Source organism: Loxodonta africana, chromosome 6 (assembly GCF_030014295.1).
Source record: "Loxodonta africana isolate mLoxAfr1 chromosome 6, mLoxAfr1.hap2, whole genome shotgun sequence".
NCBI lineage: Eukaryota > Metazoa > Chordata > Mammalia > Proboscidea > Elephantidae > Loxodonta > Loxodonta africana.
The window spans coordinates 55,273,177-55,300,907 of NC_087347.1; the positions used below are offsets into that span (position 1 = coordinate 55,273,177).

Here is a 27,731-nt window from a genome sequence, read left to right on the forward strand (position 1 = left end):
CTTTAAGTAATCCAAAAGCACTGACTAGCAGGAGCCACTGAGCACCAAGAATCTACAGGCCACACGAAGCTCTCAAGCCCTAAAATGACTGCTTTAAGAGTACTAACAAACGTGGCATGTTGTTGTTTGTTATCGTGTGCTGTCGAGTCAATTCCGACTCATAGAGACCCTACAGGACAGAGTAGAGCTGCCCTACAGGGTTCCTAGGCTGAAATCTTTATGGGAGTAGAACACCAGGTCTTTTCTTGCACAGAGCCACTGGGTAGGTTCAAACTAATGATCTTTCGGATAGCAGCGGAGTGCTTAACTGCTGCACCACCAGGGCTCCTTAACGATGTGGTATAGGGGAAGTAAATAATCAGAAAACTGTGGTCAGAAGTTGGGTACTTCTTCAGTGGCTGGATGTTAGGTTTCCCTCCAATTTGCTTCCTGGATAATGAAAATAAGGCCAGAGAGGTTCTCTTGTATTCTGCTGCCGTTGATTTCTGCTGTCTCTCATAGACCGTAACTGAGAAACAACAGCCTTTTCATGTTTGCAATATCCTTCCCCCACGGAGGATTGTCCACCTAACACATCCTCCATTGTTTTAAAGTTCTTGAACCATATTTTCCATTGTTCTCAGAGATGAACTATATAAAAGCTGGTAAATTATATGTACATAGTACTGTTGCTCAGTTCCGGTTGACTGGGGCTCACTTAAAGACAAGGAGTTTATAGGATACTACATGTACATACATACATACATATATATATATATATATATAAAATACATAGGCTATTACATATATATAGGATACTATATGTAGACAGCACACTATGTGTACACAGCATGTAGACAGCATACTACATATATATATGGAATACATAGGATATTACACATATATAGGATACTACATACACACACACACATATAACCGGACCCGTTACCATCGAGTCGATTCCGACTCATAGCAACCCTACAGGACAGAGTAGAACTGCCCCATAGGATTTTGAAGGAGCACCTGGTAGATTCAAAGTGCCATAGCTCTTAACCACTACACCACCAGGGTTTCCACATATATATATATAGTATGCTACATATCTGTATAGTACAGGATATACACATAGGATGTATACATATAGGATGCAATGATCATGGGGATGGCACAGGACCAGGCAGTGTTTTGTTCTGTTGTACATAGTGCCGCTATGAGTCAGCAACGACTTGACAGCACCTAACAACAGTTTATCTGACTCTGTGGTGCCACATTTCCCTCTACCCACTAGTCCAAGCTGTAACTCTCCTGGTCACTTCAGGATACTTTCTTTCTAGGCTCTCTGGACTTTCCTGTTCAAGTGAGGCCCTCCAGCAAGTTCCCAACTCCTGCACTATCTGGTCTCCCACACTGGGTCCACCCTCCTGAATCACCCACACATTCCAACTTTGCTGTCCGGCCTCTGACACAACTCACCTACAGGCTTGCTTTTCCAGCAGCATTCTTTGCTCCCTATCCTCACCTACGCTCTTCATATATATTATGCACTTTATTCTTTCTTGAAATAAATCTCTGGCTCAGTTGTTAGTTGCCAGCAAGTCAGTTCCGACTCATGGCAACCTTTTGCATAACGAACAAAACATTACCAGTTCTGTACCATCCCCGGGATCTTTGATGTTTGTACCCACTGCTGTGGCTATTATTTTAATATTGTTAATAATAATATAATTATGATATAGCTATATAACATTATATAGTTATATATTACATAAGGAGCCCTGGTGGTAAAACGGTTAAGCACTCGGCTGCTGGCTGAAAGGTTGGTGGTTTGAACCCACCCAGTAGCTCCTCGGGAGAAAGCCCTGGCAATCTGCTTCCGAAAGGATTATAGCCTAGAAAAATCCTATGAGGCAGTTCTACTCTGTTACGTGCAGTCACTATAAGTCAAAATCACCTAGACAGCACCTAACAACAATAAATAAAACATATATATACATAACATATATAATAAAATTATTTTATTATAGTATGATAATCATATTAAAATATTAGGCATCTGAAAACTCACATTTATAGGCAAAATAACTACCTTAGACAGTTACACACACACACATACACACACAAAAAAACACTGATTTTAGATGAGAAGGTAAGTTTTCTTTTAGGTAAACTGACAAGAAAAAATAAAAATCCAGGTCACACTTTTTTTTTTCTTTTAATAATTTTGGTGATTATGGCCCTTACTATATCCAAGCCTAACATTTTGGATACATGACCACACTCTGTTCTCTGAAAATCCTGTTCTGGTTCAGGGCAAACTCAGGATTCAAATTGGCTTGAGGGGGACAAAAAAAATCAGCCAAGTCTAAGAACCCTGCTTAGTTATCTAGTGCTGCTATAACAGAAATACAAGTGGGCGGCTTTAACAAATGGCAATTTATTTTCTCACAGTTTAGGAGGCTAGAAGTCCTAATTCATGGTGCCAGAGGAAGGCTTTCTCTGTCAGCTCTGAAGGAATGTTCTTGTCTCTTCAGCTTCTGCTTCCCGGTTCCTTGGATTTTCATGTGTCTTGGCAGCTACCCACCCCATCTTTCCTCTCCAAAGAGACTGACTCTAGACACACCCTACACTAATCCTGTCTCATTAACATAACAAAGACAATCCATTCCCAAGTGGGATTATAACCATAAGCATAGAAGTTAGGATTTACAACACGTATTTTGGGGGTACAGAATTCAATCCCTAACAAGCCCTTTGGTGGCCACTGGCCTCTCAGAGACCTTTCAATGACCAGGACAAGGTAGGATTAGGTTCTCTCAGGCTCAGATTTACTTCTCAAAAACGGCTCCAGGCACAGATTTTGTGGGATTCAACAGCTTTATATCACTTGGCCATTAAACTGTACACAAACCCACAGTATCTGCTCGGATATAAAGGTGGAATAACCAAAATTAAAATTTGGAATCATTTTCATGATTAACTTTAAAACCCATTTAAGTAATTCAAATAAAATTTTAAATATACTTCAAGGGTACTTATTGCCAAGTAGTTAAAAAAAAAATTCTATGTTCAGATTCTGAAGTATCTTTGGGAATTCTATTCCTGGGCTCATATCAGTAACTCATTTTTACAAACTGAGATTATGGATAATTTTCTCCATAAAAAATCTCACTGTCTAAAAGAGACAACACTTATACTTTTTCCCTGACGTAATACCTAATCTTTAAACTTAAGTAGCTCATGAGATAGTCACTACTTTAGAGAAACAAGTAAACCATTAAGGATGTGTGTTAAGGTCCAACACAGTTTAGGGGGCTGTTTCCATAACATATTATCCAACAGGAAACAGGAACTAATAATAATCTCATGAGACTTTCTTTTTGTTCCATCTGTGCCAAAGTTCAAATAAACTTGGATCCATATTAAAATATTTAGCATTTATCCAAACCAAATCTTTATGTAATAATTCCTATGAATAAAAAAATTATGGATATATTTCTGAGGAGAATCAAGAATCGAATATCATCCTCCATGTTGCAAAGTCTAGATTTTGAATTATGTCAACTGTTAAAGGAACCATGTAAACATGACCTGGCAATCAGAATAAAACTGTAATCATTTTCCAAAGTAATACTTTTAAGTAAGACTGTGAATACATCAATCCAGTAATCGTAATCTTTTGTGTATGCTGGGGAAAATGATCCCATTTTAGACAAAAAGGTATGTTCTCCACATGTACTAAAAATTCTGAAAAGCATTGCCATTATTAGACATAAAGATACTGGCATTTCAAATTGGCAAAACCTAATAGCATTGCTTAGAATCAACTCTTAGTTCATAATTTTTTTCTAACTCATAGATACTTTACATACGTAAATATATGAACATATATATGTCTGATGTAACTTAATCCTAAAATTCATCAAAAGTCATATTCAAGAAAATATGAATTCTTAAATGAATGTGCGATTGAGATCAAAATCTATTCTCACCGAAAAATGGCAGATATTCGATACTAATGGACAGTCTGTGATGAGATACTCCATGATTATCTGAGTCAGAATTCATTCCTACAAAGAGTGGAATGGTATTCTAGATGATAGTTTATGATTCTGGGGATGTCAAAATTCCTGTGAGGGTAAACTGTTGCTAATTTAACTCTGTACTATCTGGCACTGTGCACTGTGTGTGAATGATATATATTGTATATGATTAATTATTACATAATCATAAATCACATAAATTAATAAGTAATAATAGATTCTATATTTCTATGAAGGAAACCACTGTTAAAAGAGTAGTGGATGAATGAGAAAAGGAAAACCAAAACATCTCAATGAAAAATATTAAGACCATAGAAATAAAAGGATGGCAATCCTCCTGCTAAGATTTCAAAACCTATGCAGGTTAACTGAGTAGGCTACACCTGGGCTCAATCACTGTGTCTGGAAAAAGGTGAGAAAATTGCTACTCTTAGCTGCCTGTTGCATTGGTCCCCAACTCATGGTGACCCCATGAACAATGGAACAAAACGCTGCTCAGTCCTGCGCCATCCCCATGATCAGTTGCGGATCAAATCATTGGGATCCATACGGTTTTCGCTAGCTATTTTCAGAAGGAGATTACTGGTCTTTTCTTCCTTGTCCATCTTAGTCTAGAAGCTCCGCGGAAACCTGTTCAGTATCAAGCCTCCACTAACAAAAGGACAGTGACTATTCATGAAGCACACTGGCTGGGAATCAAACCTGGGTCTCTCACATGGAAGGTGAGAATTCTACCGCTGAACCACCACTGCCCCTGGTGTGAACATAAGCAAGGCTTATTCTGAGTCTCTCTCAAAAGAGGTTCTACTAAATGCATCTAGACGTTAAGAGGTATCTATGCATGCTCACTGATGCCTATTATATACTATATATATCATTGTCATGGATTGAGCTGTATCCCCCCAAAATATGTGTCAACTTGGCTAGGCCATGATTCCCAGTATTATGTGATTGTCCACCATTTTGTCATCTGATGTGATTATCCCATGTGTTGTAAATCCTACCTCTATGGCATTGATGAGGTAGGATCAGTGTCAGTTATGTTAAAGAGGCAGGACTCAATCTACAAGATTAGGTTGTGTCTTAAACCAATCCTCTCTGAGATATAAAAGAGAGAAGTAAGCAGAGAGATGGGACCTCATATCACCACAAAAAAAGAGCCAGGAGAATAGCGTGTCCTTTGGACCTGGGATCCCTATGCTGAGAAGCTCCTTGATCAGAAGAAGACTGATGACAAGAACCTTCCCCAAGAGCCAACAGAAAGAGAATGCCTTCCTCTGGAGCTAGCACCCTGAATTTGGACTTCTAGACTCTTAGGCTGTGAGAGAATAAATTTCTCTTTTTAAAACCATCCACTTGTAGTATGTATGTTATAACAGCACTAGATGACTAAGACAACCATATATAGCGTTATACATTTATACACACATACTGATATATTTATCTACCTGAACAGCTCAGCTGTTAACCAAAAGGTCAGCAGTTTGAATCCACCAGCCACTCCTCGGAAATCCTATGGGGCAGTTCTACTCTGTCCTATAGGATCACTATGAGTTGGAATGGACTTGACGGTAACGGATTTGTTTTTTTTGTTCTGTACCTCTCTGTATCCTAGGTTAAGATACCCAAGTAATCCTAGAGACTGAGCTTATACAAGTCTGGTGGCTCAGTAGTCTGACAGAGTAAGAATGTCAAAATGAACAAGGCTGTGTGCAATGAAACAAGTATGCTGCAACTTCGAGGAGCAGTCTTTTTAGCAGACCTAAGCTGCACTGCTGTAAAATAATCCAGCTGTAGCATTTGCAGACCAATCTGACAGCCAGCTGTGAACTGCGCCAATCATGATACAAAAAAAATAGGGGTCATGCAATGAGAGATGCAACCTTCGAATGGCGACATTTTTATTGAAATAAAACCACACATAACCTGCTTCTGAAAGGTGGCCACACGATCTCTAATAATTCATATAGGACATGTGGATCAAGAGGGCCTGTCCTCATATGGGTATCTTCAGTGTTGTGAAACACTCACTGACGTTTAGGCTACAGTAAGTGAGTGACATCTCTGTCATTGATGGAGTTGGAGAACTATCGCAGATGTAGTACAAGGTCACTTGAGGTTCAGAACCAAAGTAAGGTCTTAATGAGCAAGACAGGCTTCATAACTCTAGCATATGGCTGAAGAGTTCCTAGAAACTGAGGTAACTGCAAAATTAGAAACTAAATAATTTGTAATGTTTTCTTATGTCAAGACCATCTTGTCATGTCCACAGATTTATTCTGAGGTCCTTGGAAAAATGTAGTTATGATGGTTCCCTTATGTTCTGCCTCCCAGCCCCCTATCAGTGCTTAAATGGTTCTCCACAGACTACTTGCGTTCACAGTAGTAAATGGTGCATTCGCTCCCTAGAAATACTTGGGCACTTTTATGAGGCATGACGAATTTTTTATTTAGCATGGCAGTAATGAATTAAATAGGACCCCAGTGGACTCAAAGAGTTCACGTCTCTCCCTAAGTACCCATGTTATATAACACCACAGATTAAGAGCGTCTCCGACGTTTAAGACGAATCACGTCATCTTCTGCCAAGGTGGGTTTATGGTCTAGTTAAATTAATTACTTCTTATAAAATTAGCCCTCTGATACTGCATGGTGGTTCTATATAAGGTATTAAGTACAGTTCCTCACTGAGATACTATATGTAAAGTATATAGCATATTCCAAACCAACTGCACGGAGTCAGTCCTGAGTCCTGGTGACCCAGTGTGTATCAAAGTAGAACTGTGCTCCATAGGATTTTCAATGGCTGATTTTTTGGAAGTAGATCACCAGACCTTTCTTCTAAGGCACTACAGGGTAGACTTGAACCTCCAACCTTTCAGTTAGCAGCTGAGTGTGTTAATCATTTGCACCACCCAGGGACTCCATAGCACATTCCAGGCCCTCATAAATGTTAGTTCTCTTGTTTTTTTACTTTAATATTTATTTTAAAAAATTTTAGTGAATAAGATGATATAACATTTCACAAATGACCTAGCATCCTTCTTCCTCTCAGAACTGAGATGAAACCCCCTCTTCCAAACTCCTCACGCTACAGTGCTGCAGTCTCTATGTTCTCTTCCATCATTTCATTTTCCCTTTATTTCCATAGAACAGAGATTTTTAACAAAACACAAATTCTATGCTTTACTCAAATTTGTAGTCTAATGATAACTAAAACCATAAAAAAATTTTTTTTGACGTAATTTTTGTACCACTCTTTTCTAAAAGAAAAAAATAGAAAAAGATGAGAATAAGTGTGCAAAGCTTTGCATGTTTCTGTGGGGTCTGAGAGGTAGGAGAATGCTGTTGGGATCTATAAATGAAAAGGAAGGGCTTCCAGGTCAGCAGCTACGGAAGAGTGTGGTTAAGTGGATATTTAAAAACAGCAGCTCTTGGGAACAGTGTCCACCTACTAGTACTGGCACTTTCAGTGGTAACGGACAGTTGAGGTGCCCATAGTTCACTGCCCAGGAAGTCTAGTAGCCAAAAAACAAGACATAGCCTTCCAGTGACCTCTACAGCAGTGCTACTCAAAATGAAGTGTGAGGTCCAGCACCAGACCGTGGACTCTTACCAGTCTACACATGCGAATAGGCTTTTAGAAATTTTCATAGCAGTATGGGACTATTTTGTATGTTGAAACTACTATTTAAAAAACAGGGTCTGAATTTTCTATGACTTCTTTTATTTCATTTTTCTAGATACTCATTTTTTGTTGTATCAGTCAGCAACAGACTACAAGGGAGAAAGGCCTGGTGCTTTACCATGGAAAGTTTGAGAAGCTCTGCTCTAGCAAGTCTATGGTAACCTCCTCCAGCTTTCTGTCTGTAGCAGCAACTAACTTGCGTGTGGTAAATAAAATGACTCCAACAGATGAAAAGGCAAAAGGGCCTGAAAAGCAGCTGTCCATCCTCCAGCTTATGACACAGGGCAAAGAAATCCCAGGAAGGTCTAAATACAGGAAAAATGACAGGGAGAAAAAGGTTTTATATAGTGCATTATACAGGGCATTAAAACCATTAAGACAAGTTCTTGAGTAGAAAATATCCAGAGAAGAGATCACTAAAGAAATAAAGAATGACCTCCGTGCTACTAGATTTCTACCAGAGTAATTTTGTTGTTGTTGTTTTTCCCCAAAAAGAATGAATACCAACCCTATGAAACACAGTACCAGCAACCCCTGCTCCATTTCTCAATAAGGAAGGTACACGAGCCCACCAGGAGGTAGAATCTTACATCAGATGGAAGTGGTGCAGTTAACTATTCTCTGAGGAGGAGGAGGAGGTCATATACTGATATGATTAATTAGTGGGTGTGCTGTCTTCTTGGAATTTATGTTCCAAAGGAGATGAAGAACTGGCCAATATCAATCAAACCAGTGACCACAACCCACTTCTGTTGACTCACTTAGGAACGAGTTGATACAATCAAAATACACTAAAAAAATATAACTTTATTCATGATGAAGGTTAAAAAAAACACTAAAAGATTCGACATGCACATTTAAAATAATTTTGTTGAACTCTACTAGATTGAGAAGATCTGACTTAACAGTTCACATGCAAAAAAACTACAACATCTTGCTTGATGAGAAGAAAAATATGAGCCAATACATGTGCATTAAGAAGGGTAACAGTCCCACCATAACCAGGACCACATACTCTGTTTAGCTTTTGGCATGCGGTTTTACGAAGCGGATTGACAAATTAGCATGTCACTAGTATTAGGTCATATCACGTGACCATGACAGTGAAAAGGACTTTGGAACAAGAGCTGACCCTTTTCTTACATGCTCGTACAAGCACCCTATAATTTCCCTTCACTACATTTAACATTTTGCATATAATCTGTATGAATACGTGCATGCATATGTATGTATATGTATAGTAGAAAGCTACTGTTTTCTCCTCTACGAGACAGTACACTGATAAGGGGAAGGCAGGGATGGTATCTGGCTCACTGATGTATCACCAGTACCTAGTATAGTACTCTTCACCTGCTAGGTACTCACCAATTATTTCCTGGATGAATGAATAAATGAATGTAAATCACACGAGAACTTTTGGGAAGAAAACGGATTTTTAGCCCTAGGAAGATACGATGGTGATCTTCAAATAACTGAGTGGTTGTCTTGTAGAAGAGAAAGCAGACTAAATTGATAAGATTCCAGATGGCAGAATTAGAACCCAAGAGTGCAGACAGAATTCAACTCTAGGTAAGGTAGAACTTTTGTTAGCTGAATCTGTGTGACAAATTCAACTGGCAGTGTTACAAAGTGGTGAGCCTTCATCACTACCACAAAAAGGAGTTTGGCTATCCTGTGGAGATACCAGATTGTGTCTAACTGAAATTCTTTACAACTATGTAAGTCTATGGTTTCTGTTACTTATGATTCCTGTGTGCCAGTCCATTTTCCCTCCATTTCCATCCATCCAGATCCTAGATCCCGCCCGACCCAGCAAAGAAATTGAGCACTGTGTTTTCCAAAGAGCACAAGGAAAGGAGCTGGACACACCTATCTACTATTTCTTAAGCTACATTGGAAGGAAGAGAGGAGGTACTCCCAAAAAAAAAAAAAAAAGTAGAGAAAGGAATAGGTATAGAAACAAAAATCATTTCAAAGCAGATGTGTAAAACAAAAACATTTTGCAGATGAAACCATTATGAAAACACCGTCTCCCTCACCATCCTCCTCTTCCATCCCTGCATTGGTCTCATCAAAGACACTCAATGACAGCCATGGTTTCAGCCTCTCCAGCTGGACTCAGAGAATGCAGCTCTTTTGGGTCTTTTCCAGGTAGCTGGGCACCACGTGTAAAATCACTTTCTTACTCAAGACCATCGATCATACAAACTGCTTTTATTAAAAACACAAGAAAACAGCATAGCCTCTTCCCTCACCAGTTGGGGGTTTGTTTTACGGGGAGGTTGCCTGCCTATCTAAAAAATATGTACAAAAATCTCAATTCTTTAGGCTTCAGAGGAAGGCATCTATAGAATGACATTCAGCATTTTCCTGGTGCCTTCCCTATTTTTTAGCGTAAGTAAGGTGTGGCTGTGGCCTCCCAATGCCCCAGTGATTTGGGATTCCTTGGGAAAGTGGCTTAACTCTGTAAGCACACAAAGACCTTGGTGTCTTGGAGGAAGGGTAAAAGACCTTGAAGTACCCAGGAATTACACTAGAAAGGTCTAGAATACAGCCCTAGACGCCTGTATAAGTTAGAACCTCTTTGATAGCTGTCTCGTCACTTCATGTAAGAGCAGGAGAAGTTCTTCGCAGCCAACACTCCTGTGATCCTAATCACAGCAGGCAGCTCCCACAAGAAAACTTCACTGTGGCCCTGTAACACTTTATGCTAGTGAGGGCACCTCTGCGCCCCCTCCCTTTGCAATAGTCGCTCTGTCCGTCATTTACCTTCTACATGGGGCGGGGGGGTGCAGGGGGAGGAAGCAAGGTTGCTAGTGGAAGCCTTACCTGTTTTTCCTGCTCCACTTTCCCCAGTAATGAGAATACATTGGTCTTTATCTTGATCTCGTAGGGATCGATATGCTTCATCTGACAGGGCAAAACTGCAGGGGATAAAGGTGGGAAACTCCTTAGAATTCAGATCATTATTATATATTTATCAGATGTAACCACTGGTTCTTTAAAGGGCAACTCTGACATGCTTTAGAGACCAAGCCGAGGATCACATTTTATTTCGTTCAAATTCTTAAATCAATTAAGCCATCCTTGTGGCATAGGCTATTTTTCTTGCATGCATTCTCTGGTAACCAAAATGACACTGATTTACAGTTGATATACTTTATTGGGAAACCCTGGTGGTGTAGTGGTTAAGTGCTACAGCTACTAACCAAAAGGTCGGCAGTTCGAATTCACCACGCGCTCCTTGGAAGCTCTATTGGGGGCAGTTCTACTCTGTCCTCTAGGGTCGCTATGAGTCGGAATCAACTTGATGGCAATAGGTTTGTTTTTTTTGGTATACTTTATTGAACCCATATGCTATGCTTATGACTCATTAAAGTCCAGGCAATTCAGAAAGCCAAGGAGAAAATGCTATATCACAAGTGCACACCTGGATAAGGTTGAGATTTTCAGGACAATATGTATCGATACACCAAAGTTTCAAAACAATGAGGAAAAAAATCTTTTCAAACATTAAAAAATGCTACAAAATACCAAACAGCTGGTGTTATCAGAACCAAGCTAAATATACAACGACTGTCTTTACAACAAATTACTGAAACCATAAGGTTCCCCTGAGGCATAACAGTACTATAGGTTTGTCCTGGTTCTTGTCTAGTCACAAGCCCCCAAACTTCTCCCCCTGCTGTGTGGTGACAAAGGACCCCTTCTATCAACTAAGGACAGACCAGTCCTTGTGCCGACCTTCACCACCTCAAAATTCAGTAAATTTTGTCCCCTTCAACTAACTAAAAAAAAATTATTTTGATAATGTGTTTAAAATAGGTAAAGCTCCTCTTCTAAGTCATTAATCAACAAGGACTTGTTGAGAGTTTACTGTGTGTCAAGAACTGTGGTCTAAGTGCTGAGAATGTAGAGATCAGTAAGACTTAGCCCCTTCTTTCATGAGATCTCAGTCAAATGAGGGGAGAGAGACACAGAAAATGGCAACCCAATGTGGTAAGTGAAATAAAAACACATGGAAGACACTGCAGAACAAGAAAGGGACCTCAAGGAAGTAAAAGCACTGGAATTAGAGAATCTACAAAAACCAAACTCACTGTGGTCAAGTCAATTCCAACTCATAGCAACCCCAGAGTACAGGAGAGAACTGCCCCATTGGGTTTCCGAGGCTGTAAATCTTTATGGAAGCAAACTGCCATGTATTTCTCCCACAGAGCCAATGGTGGGTTCGAACCGTTGATGTTTTTTTTTAGTAGCCGAGCTGTTTAACCACTGCTCCACCAGGGCTCCATCCATGCAAGAAGTGGAAAAACCAGTCCTAAATAATGAGTTAGCAAGACAAAGGCCATTTAAGGCAGAGGCCAAAACACTGTGGAAGTGGGGATGAGGGGTTATAGCGGTTTCATACTGCTAGAAGGCAAAGCATAAGGAAGGAAAGGATCAGCGAGGAGCTACAGAGACAGATTGGTAGGCTCCAAATTAAGACAACAGCCACGGCGCCACACTGCAGGTCTGTGAACAGGAGAGTGGCATGATCAGACAGCGATCATAGCTAATTAACAGCAACATTCACTATATACCAGCACTGTCCCCAAGCCCTTTATGTTTAAGTATTTTAAATTTCACAGGAAAGCTACAAAGAAGAAACTATTAATTAATCCCACTTACAGAGGATGAGATTGTGGCACAAAGACAAGCCGTAACTTGGCAAGGTCACACTGCCTTGAGGGCCTTGTACACTAATCAAAAACTTCGGCTTTTCTTCAAAAGACATGTGGAAACATTAACATTCACAATTTACTGAGCACCTTCAATGTGCCAGGAGCTGAGTGAGGTGCTGTCATGTTTATAATCACATTTAAACCTCAATTCAGCTCTACAGGAAACCCTCGTGGCACAGTGGTTAAGTGCTACGGCTGCTAGCCAAAAGGTTGGCAGTTCAAATCCACCAGGCGCTCCCTGGAAACTCTATGGGGCAGTTCTACTCTGTCCTATAGGGTCGCTATGAGTTGGAATCAACTTGACGGCAATGGGTTTGGGTTTTTTTTGGTTTGGCAGCTCTACAAAGTAAATGTTAGACTCTTGAGGGTCACTATGAGTCAGAATCAACTCGATGGCAACGGGTTTGGTTTTCCTAAAATGTAGGATGAGTTGCCCACGATCCCAGAAACGTCATAACTTGAATCCAGAAATACTGTGTATTGCATTCTTCCCCTTTTTATCACGTTCTCTTACAAATATTTGTGAATGTATCTTCTCTTCTGGTTGGACTACTGTGAGACTGTCCAGTGGACCACCCTACAGAAGACCATCACAACCCTCACATCAATGGATTCAATACCTTACATATAATACGAAAAAAAAAAAAAAGAAAGAACAAACAAGTTGCTATCGAGTTGATTCCAACTCATGGTGACCCCATGTGTTTCAGAGTAGAACTGTACTCCATAGGGTTTTCATGGCTGTGCCCTTTTGGAAGTAGATTGCCAGGCCTTTCTTGGAAGGCACCACTGGGTGGATTCAAACTACCAATCTCTCAGTTAGTAGCTGAGCCCTTTAACCGTTTGTGCCACTCAGCAACTCCTCCAGAGTAGAACTATGCTCCAAGGGGTTTTCCATGTCTGTGATCTTAATGTGTACGCTCTAAATGCATCTGTTGAATGGATGTAAGGATAAAAGACAGGAAGAAAAAAAAGAAAAAATCTAGCTTAAGAGTCTTTTTTAGAGTTTTTGGCTTGTTAATATGAACAGTGTATGCTGATGTCTTTCTGCCAGGCATGTTTTTCTTTCCCTCAATCCCTTTCAGCCATTCTCTACATAACCACAGCCCTGCTCACCCTCCAAGACGGCTCAGTGATCTCATGCTTCATGTCCTCTGATTCCCCGAGGCGGAAGCACGCTTCCCCCCCTGTGCACCACTGCACAATGGGGGGAGTGGAAAGAGCAGTGAATGCGGCAGCAGAAAACATCCTGGATGTGATGCCCTGGGCCCCAGACACATAACTCACCACCTTCATGCCCTTGAGAAAGTCATTCACTCTGGCTGAAATTGGGTTTTTTCATCTACATATTGTGGAATATAGCAACATACTTACCTTAAAGGATTAAATTAAAGCTTACAAAGTGCTCTGAAAGTTATAAAGCCCTGTATAAATACCAGAAATCTTTCTATATTGCGTAGTAATTAGTTACACACACGTCTTCTTATCCCCTATGTAAGATCCTTTACAGAGAAGCCTTTCTATCTAATTAATATTCGTGCCATCCACAGGGCTATAAACATAGAGATAATCAATAGCAAATTATGAATAAATAAATGAATGGATGAATGAATGAATGCATGAATTTTCCCCAAGTACTGATGAAGTCCCTATTGGAGTGAGCTCCATGAAGCATGGTAAACATTAGGAAATTCACTTCTTTTATGACTTTCATACAGGAAGGAGACTATGGCTCAGATTTCTTATTAGGCTTCCTAGCCCCCTGCTACTCCTCCTACCTCCAGATAATGGTTTGATGCCACTATCATTATCGTCATTGGCAAGAACCCCAGGAAGTGTATTATGCCAAACACAAATGAACTTTTCCAACCATACGTATTTATTGAACTCTTCCTGGACTGTCTAATGCAAGTCTCTTTCCCATGCTCCCAGGACCGCAACTGAGCTTTATATTTGCACTATTACTAGACACAAAATGATACAAAATTACTTCTAGCATGCAGAACCATCTATGACAAGTACACACACACACACACACACACACACCGGCTTTAGAAGATCACCAAATAACCCTGCCGTTTAACTCCAGTCAAAACACCTAAGTTGAACACTTCTTTTTTCTTATCTATCTAGATGAAATGGTTAGCTGCTGTCTCCAGTGACTGGGCTCGATTCCTCTAAGGGGTGGTATCATCTTAATATAAAATAGAGGCTTAAAAGGGACATTTGTTCAGAACTCTAGAGAGTTAACTGATTTCAAGACTGACGAATCATGTAAATTCAAGTACTTAAGCATTGGGAAAACTGGCCTTGTACTCCTGGCACACTCATCTCAAGTAAAGTACAAATTTCATCATGCTTACATCAAACACAGATCTGGATTCCACTTAAAAAAAAAAAAAAAAAAAGTCAATAAAGAAAGGCCCTGAAGAACACAAGCCATCCTCCCAATTTTGTTCTTCTTCCTCTCTGGCAGTATTAGCACGTACCCATGACCAAGGCCAGCATTTATAACTATAAACTGAAACCACATGCCCGTCTTCCAAACCACTCTACAATTAAGGAACCTAAATAAATCTTTGGAGAAGCTCTTAGTTAAAAACAGTTGTGATCCATATGCTTTGCATTATTTCGTGAGCGTGTCAGCATTGTTATTTACCACACACACAAATGAACGGTTTATTATAACAGAATGACAATAACATAAGGGGTAAGCATGGTTTTTGTCCCACCACATCAAGAGCGTGCTTTTATCCACTTCTTCTGTCCTCTAGTTGAGCTCTAAGAATAGGGACTGATTGGCATTTAAATGTAGTCTCCCCTTCATTTCTAGCTCAGCTAAACAGCTGTTCACTTGAGCCAAGCTTTCCCCAACACCAAGTATGTTCACTGACCATTTCCAAACAGCTGTATCTATCGCTTTTAGGTTTGAGAAGTTTGGTTGGAGGTTCATCTGTTATTTTCTGTCAGGGTGGAATGCTGGGTTGCATGTTCAAAATTGTCTAGCTGGTATTTATGTTCCCCCTGCATCTTATTTCTGTTCAGAATGTTAATCTCCACAGTGGTTCTGTTTTCCTGGTCATCAGGGGCACTGGCAGAGCTTCTTTTCCCAAAATCCCGTTCTCTCCACCCTGCCATTTTCTTTCTAAGTTTGCTTCACCTAAATCATAAAGCAGAAAAGATGTCTGTCACACCCCTACTTCCAAGCATACTCATGCTTTTCAGCCTCCCTAGCTCTTCCCTAAGGAGTTACCTGAAAGATCATTCTCTAAAGTGAATCTAATCCATTCTGCGAACTTTTAGTTGGTCACCTTCATTAGCCAAAGTGTTTAACACAAAAATTTTGCTTCAGAAATCTTTCCTAAACTTAGATAATTATTAAGAGGCGAGTTGCCATCAAGTCGACACTGACTCATGATGACCCCATGTGTGTCAGGGTAGCTCCATAAGGTTTTCAATGGCTGGTATTTTTGGAAGTAAATCGTCAAGCTCCTCTGGGTGGACCTGAACATCCAACCAACCTTACAGCGTCACCCAGGGACTCTAGATAACTGTTACTACCTTCCTATTCCCTGTCTTTTTCTTCAAAAGCTCTCAAAACGGTATTCTCTTTCATTCAATCCTGAATCCTAAAGTATTTTCAAATCATACTAGGAAATTCCCCTTCTGAATTCAAAATTCTTAACTCAGTTTTGAAATTCTCATCTACAATTTTGATTTCTAGCTCTGGTTCAGCCCTAAAAACTGGGTGTTTCTAAAACTAAGTGACCCCTCCCACTCTCAAAAAAATTTTTTTCTTAATCTCCAAGTGCTTTGTCAATTTTTTCTTCAGATTGTACCAGATCAAGGGCCGAGGTGGTCCACAAGAAGGAAAATGGAAAAGAACAAAAAAAGAAAGAGAAATAAATACGTGTGGTGTGTTTTCCACAGTAACCTTTGTGGGATTGTGTTGTTATTTTTCAGTTCCTTTCTTTTAAGAAGGGCACAATGTCAGCCTTCCTTGTAAAAAGATACTATTATAGATATCTTTATATCTTTAATTGTCTCATATTCTTAATTCAGAAAATGTCTGTCCACCTGAAATATATTGTTAATGTTATCCCTTTGACTAGACATTCATCCCATCACATCTTAAAGAAAAACTTTAGGGAAAATGAGTCTTTATAGTTTTGTACTTTTACCCTGGAAGCTTTACTGCATTCTTGCCCTATGCCAGTACAGGCGTGGTAAATTAACATATTTACACAACACACTTATCCCCTCACAGCCACAACACTGGCAAACATTCCTAACAATCCAAGCCTCAGAGCAAGAGAAGACAGAGAACAAAAGTAGGCCATTCTTCAAAATAAATAGCAATGGTTAAAATGTACACTATGAAGTAAAAAAGAAAGAGTATGAAAACAAACATAAAGGACAGGGTTTGGGGGAGATGGATGGTAAGTGGACTTAAATCGTTGCAAGGTTTCTACATTTCATATAAAGTGATACTAATATTAACTCTACGTGGGCTGTGAAAAGGTAAGGATGTATGTGATAGTACCTAGAGCAACCACTAAAATAGTAATACAAAGAGGTATAGGTAAGAAAAAAAAAAAAAAAAAAAGACCTAACTGAAAATTTTTAATGGAATTCTTATCAAAAAAAAATTAAAATAATCCAAAAGAAGGCAGGAAAAGAACAAAAGCAAAAGTAACTAAAAGAAAATAAATAAATGGTAGACCTAGATTCAAAGAAATTATTGATTACATAAAACATTAATGGGTAAAATACTCTGAAAGGAAGAGAATATTGGAATAAATATAAAAGCAAGACCCAACTATATTCTGCCTACAGGAGTCACACTAAAAATATAAAGTCACAGAGAGGTTAAAATAGATGGAACAAGATATATCATGCAAAACCAACTTGTCACAACAAACAAGCAATAACAAAAACCGTACACTGTACTTTTCTTTTTATACATCTGAACATAAATAAGTGCCTAGTTACCATCTCAATATAAAAAGGCTGTTATGACATGGCATGACAGATGGCAGAGTGCAGGTGAGCCTTAACTACCTTAAAATTGGGCTACAATAATTTTTCTAAGAATGTTACATGCCGAAAAAAGAAAAGAACCCCCAAACCATTGCCGTCAAGTCAATTCCGACTCATGGTGATGCCATGTCCTTCAGAGTAGAACTGCTCCATAGGAATATTTTGGCTGTAATCTTTACAGAAGCAGATCACCAGGACTTTCATCCACAGCACTGCTGGGTAGGTTCAAACCGCCAACCTTTAGGTTAGCAGTCAAGTGCAAATCAACACTTAATTTTCTAAGTTCACATACACTCATATATCCTAAATATAGTTAACCACATTGCTTTCTTTTGGCTATATAACTGGAAAGTGCTTGTTTCTATTAGCTACAAAACATAGAAATAATCTCATCAGGGATGAATCATTTTAAGATGACATCTGTTCTGGAATGACAACAGTAGAAGCATCAAACAAAGCTCAAAAGCCAGGCTTTAAAACGGGACATGACAAGTAGGCACAAAAAGCTTCTGCTTCCTTTAGAATTGTACTGCTTGTCAAAAAACAGACCCCACAGTATTTTTGAGCAAATTCACAGACTGCCTGGGATGGTCTCAATATACACTAGGTTCCCTGTTATTTTTCAGTGGTGTTATAGGTCAACTCAAAATTGCATTTTAGTGAGTGGCCATGTAAGATACTCCACTAGTCTCACCCCATGAGGAGCAAGAGAGAATGAAGAAAAGTTAAAAAACAAACAAACAAAAAAATGCATTTTAATCTAGATAGTCAAATATAACCACTAAAGGAAACAAGAAAATCACAGTATTTGAATGTTCCGTGTATATAAAATGGTTCACATGTGTTCCCATATGTTTTCAGGAAGGCTAGATATCCCCGTGTAAAAGGCTCAGTAGAGGACAAACTCTTCCACTTCAGCAACAGAATTTATAAGCAAAGGCCTTTACTTCAAAAGTTCAACGCCAGTTATGAAAAACAGTTCAAAATAAACAGCAAGGTACACTTAAGGGGTAGTTTTCTTTCAAGATTTAAAAAATTTTATTTGTAATTCTCTTGAGATGAAGCACTTAGGAGCACACCCAAATTCTTTCAGTCCCACGAACCTGACAATTATCAAAATCAAAATGGATACACTTAAGTTTGCCCAGTCCAGGACTGACTAGCCAAGTAGGCACCTTCCTTCTACTGGAGATTCATATGAATGTGGGCTGGGCCAAAGGGCGGCTCTTTTTCAAAGATGGATTGCAAAAGCCAGGTATTGGAGCCTTGCCTTAGGAAGTAGATAAAAGACTTAGGGAGACTAAATTATCCTAGGAAGGAAAAGGACTGGGCTTAAGATATGAAAGCAGTTATAGGAGGAAACATCTGCCCTCAGGGCCTGGAAGCTGTTATTTTGAATTTAGTAGTAATCCCTTGTGCTGCTGAGGACTTCCTTCTGAAAATGGGGCTTCAAAGAAAACAGTACCCAGAAATGCCTAATGCACAAAACACCAGAGGGGAAAAGCCCCACCCCCTTCCCCCAGCCACAGTGGCAGCATCCTGCCTAGAGTTGGCAAATGGTCAAAAGCAAAGAGGTTCATTCCACTTCTTTATCAGTCTTTACTACTTCAGGGCCTTATCTGAAGTGTGAATGGTTTCTACTGTCCTGAATCAACCCTTTAATAACTACAATGGAAGAGTGTGTGGAGGCATAGGTACAAGAGTGAGCTCATTCACAAGGGTGGTGATCCGTCTGAGTTCACATGCACCCATGACACAGGAGGCATTGTACTCACCCAAGGGTTCTCAGGAAGATGATTAAGAGAATCTGACTTCTAGATGTTTATAGGAGTCCCTGGGTTGTGCAAACGCTTAACTCACTTGGCTGCTAACGAAAGGTTAGAGATTCAAGTCTACCCAGAAGCCCCAGAAGAAAGGCCTGGTGATCTTCTAAAAAAAAATCAGCCATTAAAAACCTTGTGGGACACAGTTCTACTCTGACACACATGGGGTCACCATGAGTCAGAATTGACTCAAGAGCAACTGGAAAAGATGCTTAAACCCTAACAGGAGGGATACCTAAATCCTCCCAAAAAGGGGGGTGGGTGGGGGATGGTAATAAACATAGGCAAACTCCTAAAAAGTCATTCAGAAAAGAAAAACATGAGTTTTACTGAAAGAGGCATGCCATGGAAAGCTGCAAAATTTGAACCCCAAGCCATGTACAGAGCTCCAGCTGACAGAGGCTGTAAGGAAGCAGAAAGCAAGGAAGAAATTAGGTAATTTCCTCTGCCCAGAAATCAATAAAACACACCTGATTTGGGGGTAGAAAAAAACAATCAGAGCTCTTAATTCAAATTCAAAAAGCCCCTAGAGTATTTTTAGTCTCTCTTTTAACAAAAGAATTTTAATGCTCATCTCTTATTACCAGATATGAAAACAATCACATAGAGACAGTCTACAAGAATAGACTTCCCTGCTCAAGATAAATACAATTTAAACAAAGTCCCAGTACAAATGTTTAAAAACTTTCTGGCAAAACAGCTTATGTCAATTAATTTCTAGTCAAGTTTTGTAACTTTATTACAGGCAACTAAATCCTAGAATAGTGTGATCCGCAACTGATCATGGGGAAAACTCGGGGCCAGGCGGAATTTCCTTCTACTGTGCACGCGGTGGCTATGAGTCAGGGGCTGACTCGAGGGCAACTAACAACAATAAATCCTAGAAATATCTATCCTAAGGTAAGTTCCTCCAGAGACCTTCCTAACTGTCCTTAGGAATTAATGTTGAACTTAATGCTTTACTCATTAAATTGAAAGGACTGATTTCAAGTTCTCAAAATGCTAACCAATGTTTCACATATAGAGGCTCTCTCCTAACTTAAAGCCTAAAAGAACATCGCCTCATATACCATTTTGTGTGTCTCACATTTATCTAACTTTGAAGCACACATTCTGATCTATGGTACTGTACACCACATCTCAAATAGTTCAGTGAAACTAACCTTTCCATTTTATAATATGTGAATGTAAGCCACTCTGCAACATCTAACTATAAAAGCCCATGAGTGCTGGCAATGATGTAGGAGTCACAGCTTCCCTCCAATGTAAGGATGAGGCACAGGGAAGGTCTTCCCCAGTAGAGGACACTGTGCTGTGGCACCTTGCATGGCAATGTGCACTGCAGAGGTGCAGAGAAATGTGGCTGGGGTCATCATGGCCAGAAATGGCATCTGAATTGGAACCCCAAATATACAGTGCTTTGGCTTATTTAAAAAAAAAAAAAAAATGTACAGAGGACAGGGAGTGTGCAGTAATGCGAATGATAACCAGAGAAGGTTATCAACTTTTTCAAGCTTTAGTTTGCACTTCAAGCCTTACAGAGATAAAGTGTATATAGAGTACTCAGTATAGTGTCTAAAATATAGCAGACAATAAAGAACTGAAAGGTCAGCTGCGGCTAAGTTTGCATGTCTATCTTATGTAATCAATGCACAAATTCATTTACATTTCGGAGACCAAGATTGGCAGCTATTTCACAGTATGAATGCAAAATTCAACAAAATCAACAAATATTGTTATTGCTGGTAGGTGCCAAAAAACCCAAACCAAATTCATTGCCATCGAGTTGATTCTGACTCATAGTGACCCTATAGGAGAGAGTAGAACTGCCTCCATAGGGTTTCCAAGGGAAGGCTGGTGGATTCGAACTGCCAACCTTTTGGTTAGCAGCCAATCTCTTAGCCACTCTGTCTCCAGGGCTCCACAGTAGATGCTGTCAAGTGGGTTTCACTTTATAGCAACCCCAGGTGACACAGCAGAACTGCCCTATAGGGCTTTCTCGGCTGAAATCTTTACAGGCGCAGATCACCAGGTCTTTCCTCCTGAGGGGCCTCTGGGTGGGTTCAAACTACGAACCTTTTGGTTAGCAATCAACCACTTCAACGTTATACCACCAGGGCTCCTAAATATTAATTAGATGTCTGATTATATATATATATACACCTACACACACAGACCACAGTGTACATACAAAGGCATGTCTGGGTTTGCATATGTTATTATGGAGAAGGACAATTAGCAAAATATGAATCATCATCTTCCTGATTAATAGCTTAATAGCTAAGTTCATATCATGATACTGCAAGGGAGAAAACATTTTTAAAATTATTTTCGAAGAATCTAGTGCTTATTAATTCAATAAATAATGTTTGAGCACCTCTTATGAGCAGGGAGAGTTTTAGGCAGAGGAATACAAAGGGGACTAACCCAACTATCAAGTACCCAGTTTAGAGAAATCACATACTAACAAAGTAGATAGTAACTTACTCATTTGAGGACAAGTCATTTGGTCTATACTGGTTTTGAAAAAAAATTTGAAAAGGAAAAAAAAAAAAGTTAAACTTTCCCTAAAGCATGAGAGGAATACTAGGACCAGAAAAAATAATAATTTGAATTAAAATTGTTTCTTCCCTTTCATCCAAACATCCAATACCTTTCAAACCCACCTGTTCCTCTCCATCACCAATTCTGACATTACCTTAGAAGAGTTCCTTGTTTCTGGCCAGAGCTCCAGTAATCTCTTAATGGGGTTTTCTATACCCAAGCAAGACATTTTCAAAATACGTCATTTTTTAATTGCCATGACACTTTTTCCACTCCTAACCCTCTCCTCAATGCAGCCAGCTTTAACTTCTTACTTTTATGCATTTCTGTAACAAAGTTTTTTTCCCCAAATTTGTCAGAACTCAAGGCAAGGTTGTATCAGTCCTGTCCCCCAAAACTATGTTATAAAAGAGTACTCTGATTTTAACTATAGTGTATTTCTTTGGCTTAGGCACCAGAGAGAAGTGTTAGCCATCTCTGAGGATTTCCTAAGCAGTCTGGGCTGAACTAAAGGGATCCTAATGTGGTCCAAAGCTCACCCCCCACACCCCGCCCCACATGAAAAAAAAAAAAATTTTTTTTTTCAATATGCCCAGGGTTTAATATATACCTACTCAAATAAAAAAAAATAAGGTCTCCAAATTCAGAACATAGACAAAACGCACAGAAACCTTTCCTCTAGATTTCCAAAGACAAAACAAGTAAGTTTCATTATCACACAGCCAAATCCATGTCTTAATTTTAAAAAGAAAATCCATGACTTTCAGGTGGAAATAAGGGGGTATGATTCAGACCTTTGAGACAGAAGTCTTCTCAGAGAAGGGGCGGCTCTGGTCTTAGAGTGACAGCTCTCTCTGACAAGAGCAAGTGTTGTCAATCTGTCTTAACTCACTCGCACACTCTCCTTTACCTGGGTCCAGGACCCGCCCAAGGGAAGAGGTTTCAACAATAAGGTAAGGAAGGCTCAAGAATGAGGCCAGGAAGTCTGTCCCGCGCATTATTTGGTTACTATTTTTTAAGTTAAAAAAAAAGAAAAGCTAGAATGTCAGCATGTTAAAATGGCTTCAGAGTGGCCACTTGTGAACATGTTAACCAAATGCCATATAACCTCTCTGCCCACAGGCTACCCTCCTCTTGGCCTGAGCTATCCTTCTGTAATGCAAACACGCTGTGTCACTCCCTCTAGGACAAGCTTCACAGGCTCTCCACCTCTCTGGCAGAGCCTGTCTCATCTTATATGTCTTATATGAAAGAAAAAAACAAAAAACCGTTGGCATAAGCTCTTAACCACTATGCCACCGGGGCTCACACATACACACCCTTTAAAGTTACATTTTTAGCCACGTCAATATATCTGCAAAGTGGCCACATGACTGAGTCAAAATGTTACATACACAGATCATATATATATTTCAGAGAAAGAATCACATCGATTTTCAAACAGGCAGTTAGTGTTTATTACCATGTACCTGAAGGGGGGAAACACCTATTGATAACGACTTAGTTTAGAGAAAGCAAACTTTCAAATACTTAAACCGGCACTAAGAATTGAAGCATAAAGTCCTGAAAGCCAGAAGCAATTCTCTCAAAACCGCTGGGTCGGGGCAAGAGACCCTGGTTGAGAACAGAGACTACTAGTCCCTGATACAGACACTGGGTTCTTGGGAGCTACACATCCTAGTTGTATATGTTTCTATTACGTGATATAAGCTCAGTACAAGCTTAGGCGTGTCTTCCACACAAAATGTTGAACTAAAAAGTTCCTTCATGTATATCCAGGTTGATTCTGGTTACCCAGTGTGGTAGAAACCAGGCAAGCTAAGAATCCAGTCTAAAAGAGCTTACTTTCTCACAGGTGTGTTATTACAAAGCACACAAGGCCCTTCCTATGAGCTGGCCCAGCTACCCGTCCTGGCTCATCTCCCTGGAACTCCCTGCTGTTCCTCTCCTGCCCCATTGTCCTCACCAAACACCTTCTCCTTATGGAAACCAAAAACCAAACCTATTGCTGTCGAGTCGATTTCGACTCACAGCGACCCTGCAGGATAGAGTAGAACTGCCACATAGAGTTTCCAAGGAGTGCCTGGTGGATTCGAGGTGCCGATCTTTTGGCTAGCAGCTGTAGCGCTTAACCACTACAACACCAGGGCTTCCTCGTGGAAGCCTCCCTTAATTCTCTCTGGTCCAGGAGCCTCCTGACTTACACTGAATAAAATCTCTTAGCATGTGGTTGTTTCCATTTCTGGAGATTTTTTTTGTTCATAGTTTCTCTTCCAATGACTTCCCTCTTGGCACCTAGCACAGTGCCTGATTGTGGTGTATGCTCAGTGTAAATTTGCAGAATGAATCCTAACACTCTTTTCTCCCATTCATGCAAGAAACTGACCAATAAGATTAATGTATGACATTTTCAAAGTCTATGTATGGTTGCTTACCAACTATTTATAAATAACCGAATAAAAGGGAATTCAAAATAAATGTTATTTAAGTAGACATATATATGTGCAACCTTGGAAACCCTAGTGGCGTAGTGGTTAATTGCTACGGCTGCTAACCAAAGGGTCGGCAGTTCGAATCCACCAGGCGCTCCTTGGAAAATCTATGGGGCAGTTCTACTCTGTCCTATAGGGTCGCAATGAGTCGGAATCGACTCGAGGGCACTGGGTTTGTTTTTTTGTTTGTTTGTTTGTTTGATATATGTGCACTTCACATCTTGCAAAGACAGAGCTATAAGGGTTTAAAATACCCAAAGAAAAAAGGAAAGAGAAGCAGTATTCTATTTTATACTCTAGCTGAAATTCTTCGTTTAGGTTATTTTTTAGGACTCAGCAATTCTCCCTAATTCTAGTCTATATAAATTCAACCTAAAGACAGGCAAATAGTCATCTAGAAATCTTCTACTTTAAAAAGGCATCCAGAATGTAAGGAATTATATTTGCGCTGTAACATTCTAGGGCTTTGTTAGGGCACAAGGTCTTGAATGAGGAGACAGAGGCAATTGTGGTCATCTCTCTCCAAGGCTGATGAATGAGAATACCTTGCTCCTACCTTCCCTAGGGAGCTCTGGTGGTGCAACGGTTAAGAGCTACAGTTGCTAACCAAAAGGTCGGCAGTTGGAATCCACCAGCTGCTCCTTGGAAACCCCATGGGGCAGTTCCACTCTGTCCTATAGGATCGCTATGAGTTGGAATCAACTCAATGGCAATGGGTTTGGTTTGTATTTTTTACCTTCCCTTTTTAGAGCCTCCAGCTGACAGGACCTTTCTCCTCCAAAAAATGTATGGTCCCTTCTCTAGGTCTTCCTTGAGCAAATTATCACTTTTCTAACTTTCTTCTCCAGTTCCGAAAGCAGTATTTATTGAGTGTCTATAGTCCACCAGGAACGGAGCCAGGCATCAAAAGGTATGAAGATGAAAATGAGGCTGTACATACTCTCTAGACCCTCAGGTTCAAAACTCTCCCTTTACTATGGCCCCTTGGGAATCACCCACTCACAGTCCCCTTCTGCCTCCTCCCAGTGCACAAGGACCCACCAAAGGACCTTCTCCCTGCAAGATGGCACAGGGTTCGACTGTTCCGGCACTTAGATTCTTCACTGCAGGTTTTCTCTGGGACTTGCAGAGATAGTGTACTCAAGATGTTTGGTGGATGTATGAACCAATAAATCTTTAAAGACTCCACACACTAAACCTGTATAACTTAAATCACTAGAAGACTGCCTAGAGAAACTCTAGTAAAACCCTCCTGCTCCTCATCGTGTGCCCTTTGCGCCACTGAGCTCCGACACGCTGCTGAATCTAATCAACTCAGTGTCGTGTCCTAGAATGATGCCAGATGACCCTTGTTGGAGCTTTCTATACTATAGCAGGCTTATTGACAGAATACAGTCTAGAAAGTTTTGGAGTGAAGCCACTTCTCTCAGGACATTTCTGCAATCTGTCATTCAAATAGGAAATCTGCAGTCCTAGAAATACTCTATATGCCAGCGGTTTCTAAACATATTGCTTAAGGTTAAAAAAAAGGAAAAAATAAAAACACACACACACGACTGTTCTCTCCCAGTATAAAAGCACTTCAACTTAATTGAGAAATTAATTGAGAAAATACCAATCCCGGCCTCAAAGACTGGGGACCATTGCTGTACTCTACGTAGTTGCCTAATCATCACCATCGACTAGTTCCACTCCAGAGAACTTTCTATTCATCGTAAGCCTCATGGCCCACCTTTCACAGAGAGGAGAGGGCCATCTATTCAAACAAGTCTTGGTTTGCTTCCACAATATTCATAAAATGACAACCGCCCAGCCTATTTACTCAGTGGATTTTAAAATTATTAATCTGTCTTTTATTGGCAATACCCATCCCCCCCAAAAGAAACTGTAGCCGTTGCATTACCGCTGCATCAATTCTGACTCACAGAGACCCTGTGTGTTGCAGAGTAGAGCTATGCTCCACAGAGGTTTCTTTTTTCTTTTATTTTTGGGGAATGAAAACATATACACTTACTCCTCACTTCTCAACCACCTTGTTATCCAACATTTTCCATTTATGACAAGAGTAAAAAAATCTACTATTCAAATATTTTGCACATTAATGAGAAGCTGAAGTGAAAGTGGGGGGAGGACCACGAGGGTGAGTTTCGTGAAAGGCAGCAAGGCCACGTGCAGGCCACCGGTAGTTCCTATCACCCAGGCCAGGCCCTCAGTGAGCGTGAGGAGGAGGTGGCAGGAGCCAGGCAGGAGTCAGGCATGGGACCTGGAAGTCTCTTCTTCCAAAGAGGCCTCTCCCGCCACCTCCATAGCCTCTGCTGGGCCTCACCTGCCTACAGGACTGGGAGCTACCTGCTGCTCAGTGAGGCCCATCTGTGGGGCCAGTGGAGCTGGAAGGTGGAAAGGCGAGGCACAGGGGTCTGCACCAAGGCCTGGAGCATGGCCACGTGATGGTGGGCCCCTGCTGCTCCAGAGGCAGTGGGCAATCCCCAACAACCACCGCGGAGCCCGCGAGGAAGGTGTGGTAGAGAAGGGGGGACTCGCCGTGACACACGCATCTCTAGATGCACCGGGAGCGCCTGATGGGTGGCGAGTGACTGGGAGGAACACTGCCACCAAAAACAAGGCACGGCCCTGATCCTCACATAGTGCCAATTTTCCTATTAACGAGCTAGTCTATAAAAGAGGAGTGGGTATACAGCAAAACATACACCAATCAACAATTTCTACATGTACAATTCAGTGGCGCTGACTACAATCAAGTTCTGTAATCATTCTCAACTATCCTCTTCCAAATTATTCCACCGACATTAACATAAGCTCACTTCCCCCTAAGCTTCTCATCTAACCTAGCTGCTATTGTCAAGTAGATCATATATAAATAATTCTTTTAAAGAACACAATAGTCAAGACAGGCATTCTTTATCACCTAAACTATTGTCTGGCATAAAGATGACTTCAGAGAGTAGTTTCCGTTTAAGGTTTAAAGTACCTCAGGACAATAGTTTTGGGGGCTATCCAGCTTCCATGGTTCCAGAAACTCTGGAGTACATGAGAATTTGAAATTCTGTTCCACATTTTTCCCCCTTGATCATGACTCTTCTATAGAATCTTTGATTGACATGTTCCGTAACGGTAGCTGGACACCATCCAGTTGTGGTCTCATGACAGGGGAGGCAGTTGTTCATGAAGGTAATTAGGCACACATTCCAGTTCCTCCTCTGATTCCTGGCTCCTCTTCTTCCTCTGCTGCTCCAGGGGGATAGAGACAAATTTTTGTACCTTGGGTGGCCACTTGCGAACTTTTAATACCCCAGACACTATGTAAAAAACTAGGAGGTAGAACATTAACACTAAAAACCTGTTTAAAATAGGCCTATTTAAAAATACCCTATTGATTATGA

The 27,731-nt window shown here is 40.4% G+C and overlaps 1 protein-coding gene across 4 annotated transcripts in view; it reads right to left on the reverse strand.

Moving 5' to 3' along the window:
• MYO1B (myosin IB) overlaps positions 1 to 27,731 on the reverse strand; it is a 202,736-nt gene that overhangs the window by 84,964 nt on the left and 90,041 nt on the right. For all 4 annotated transcript variants that reach the window (XM_064286882.1, XM_064286880.1, XM_064286881.1 and 1 more), the window contains exon 4: positions 10,537 to 10,631. In XM_064286882.1, coding sequence (XP_064142952.1) covers positions 10,537 to 10,631 — 95 coding nt within the window. The remainder of the gene's footprint in view (positions 1 to 10,536; positions 10,632 to 27,731) is intronic.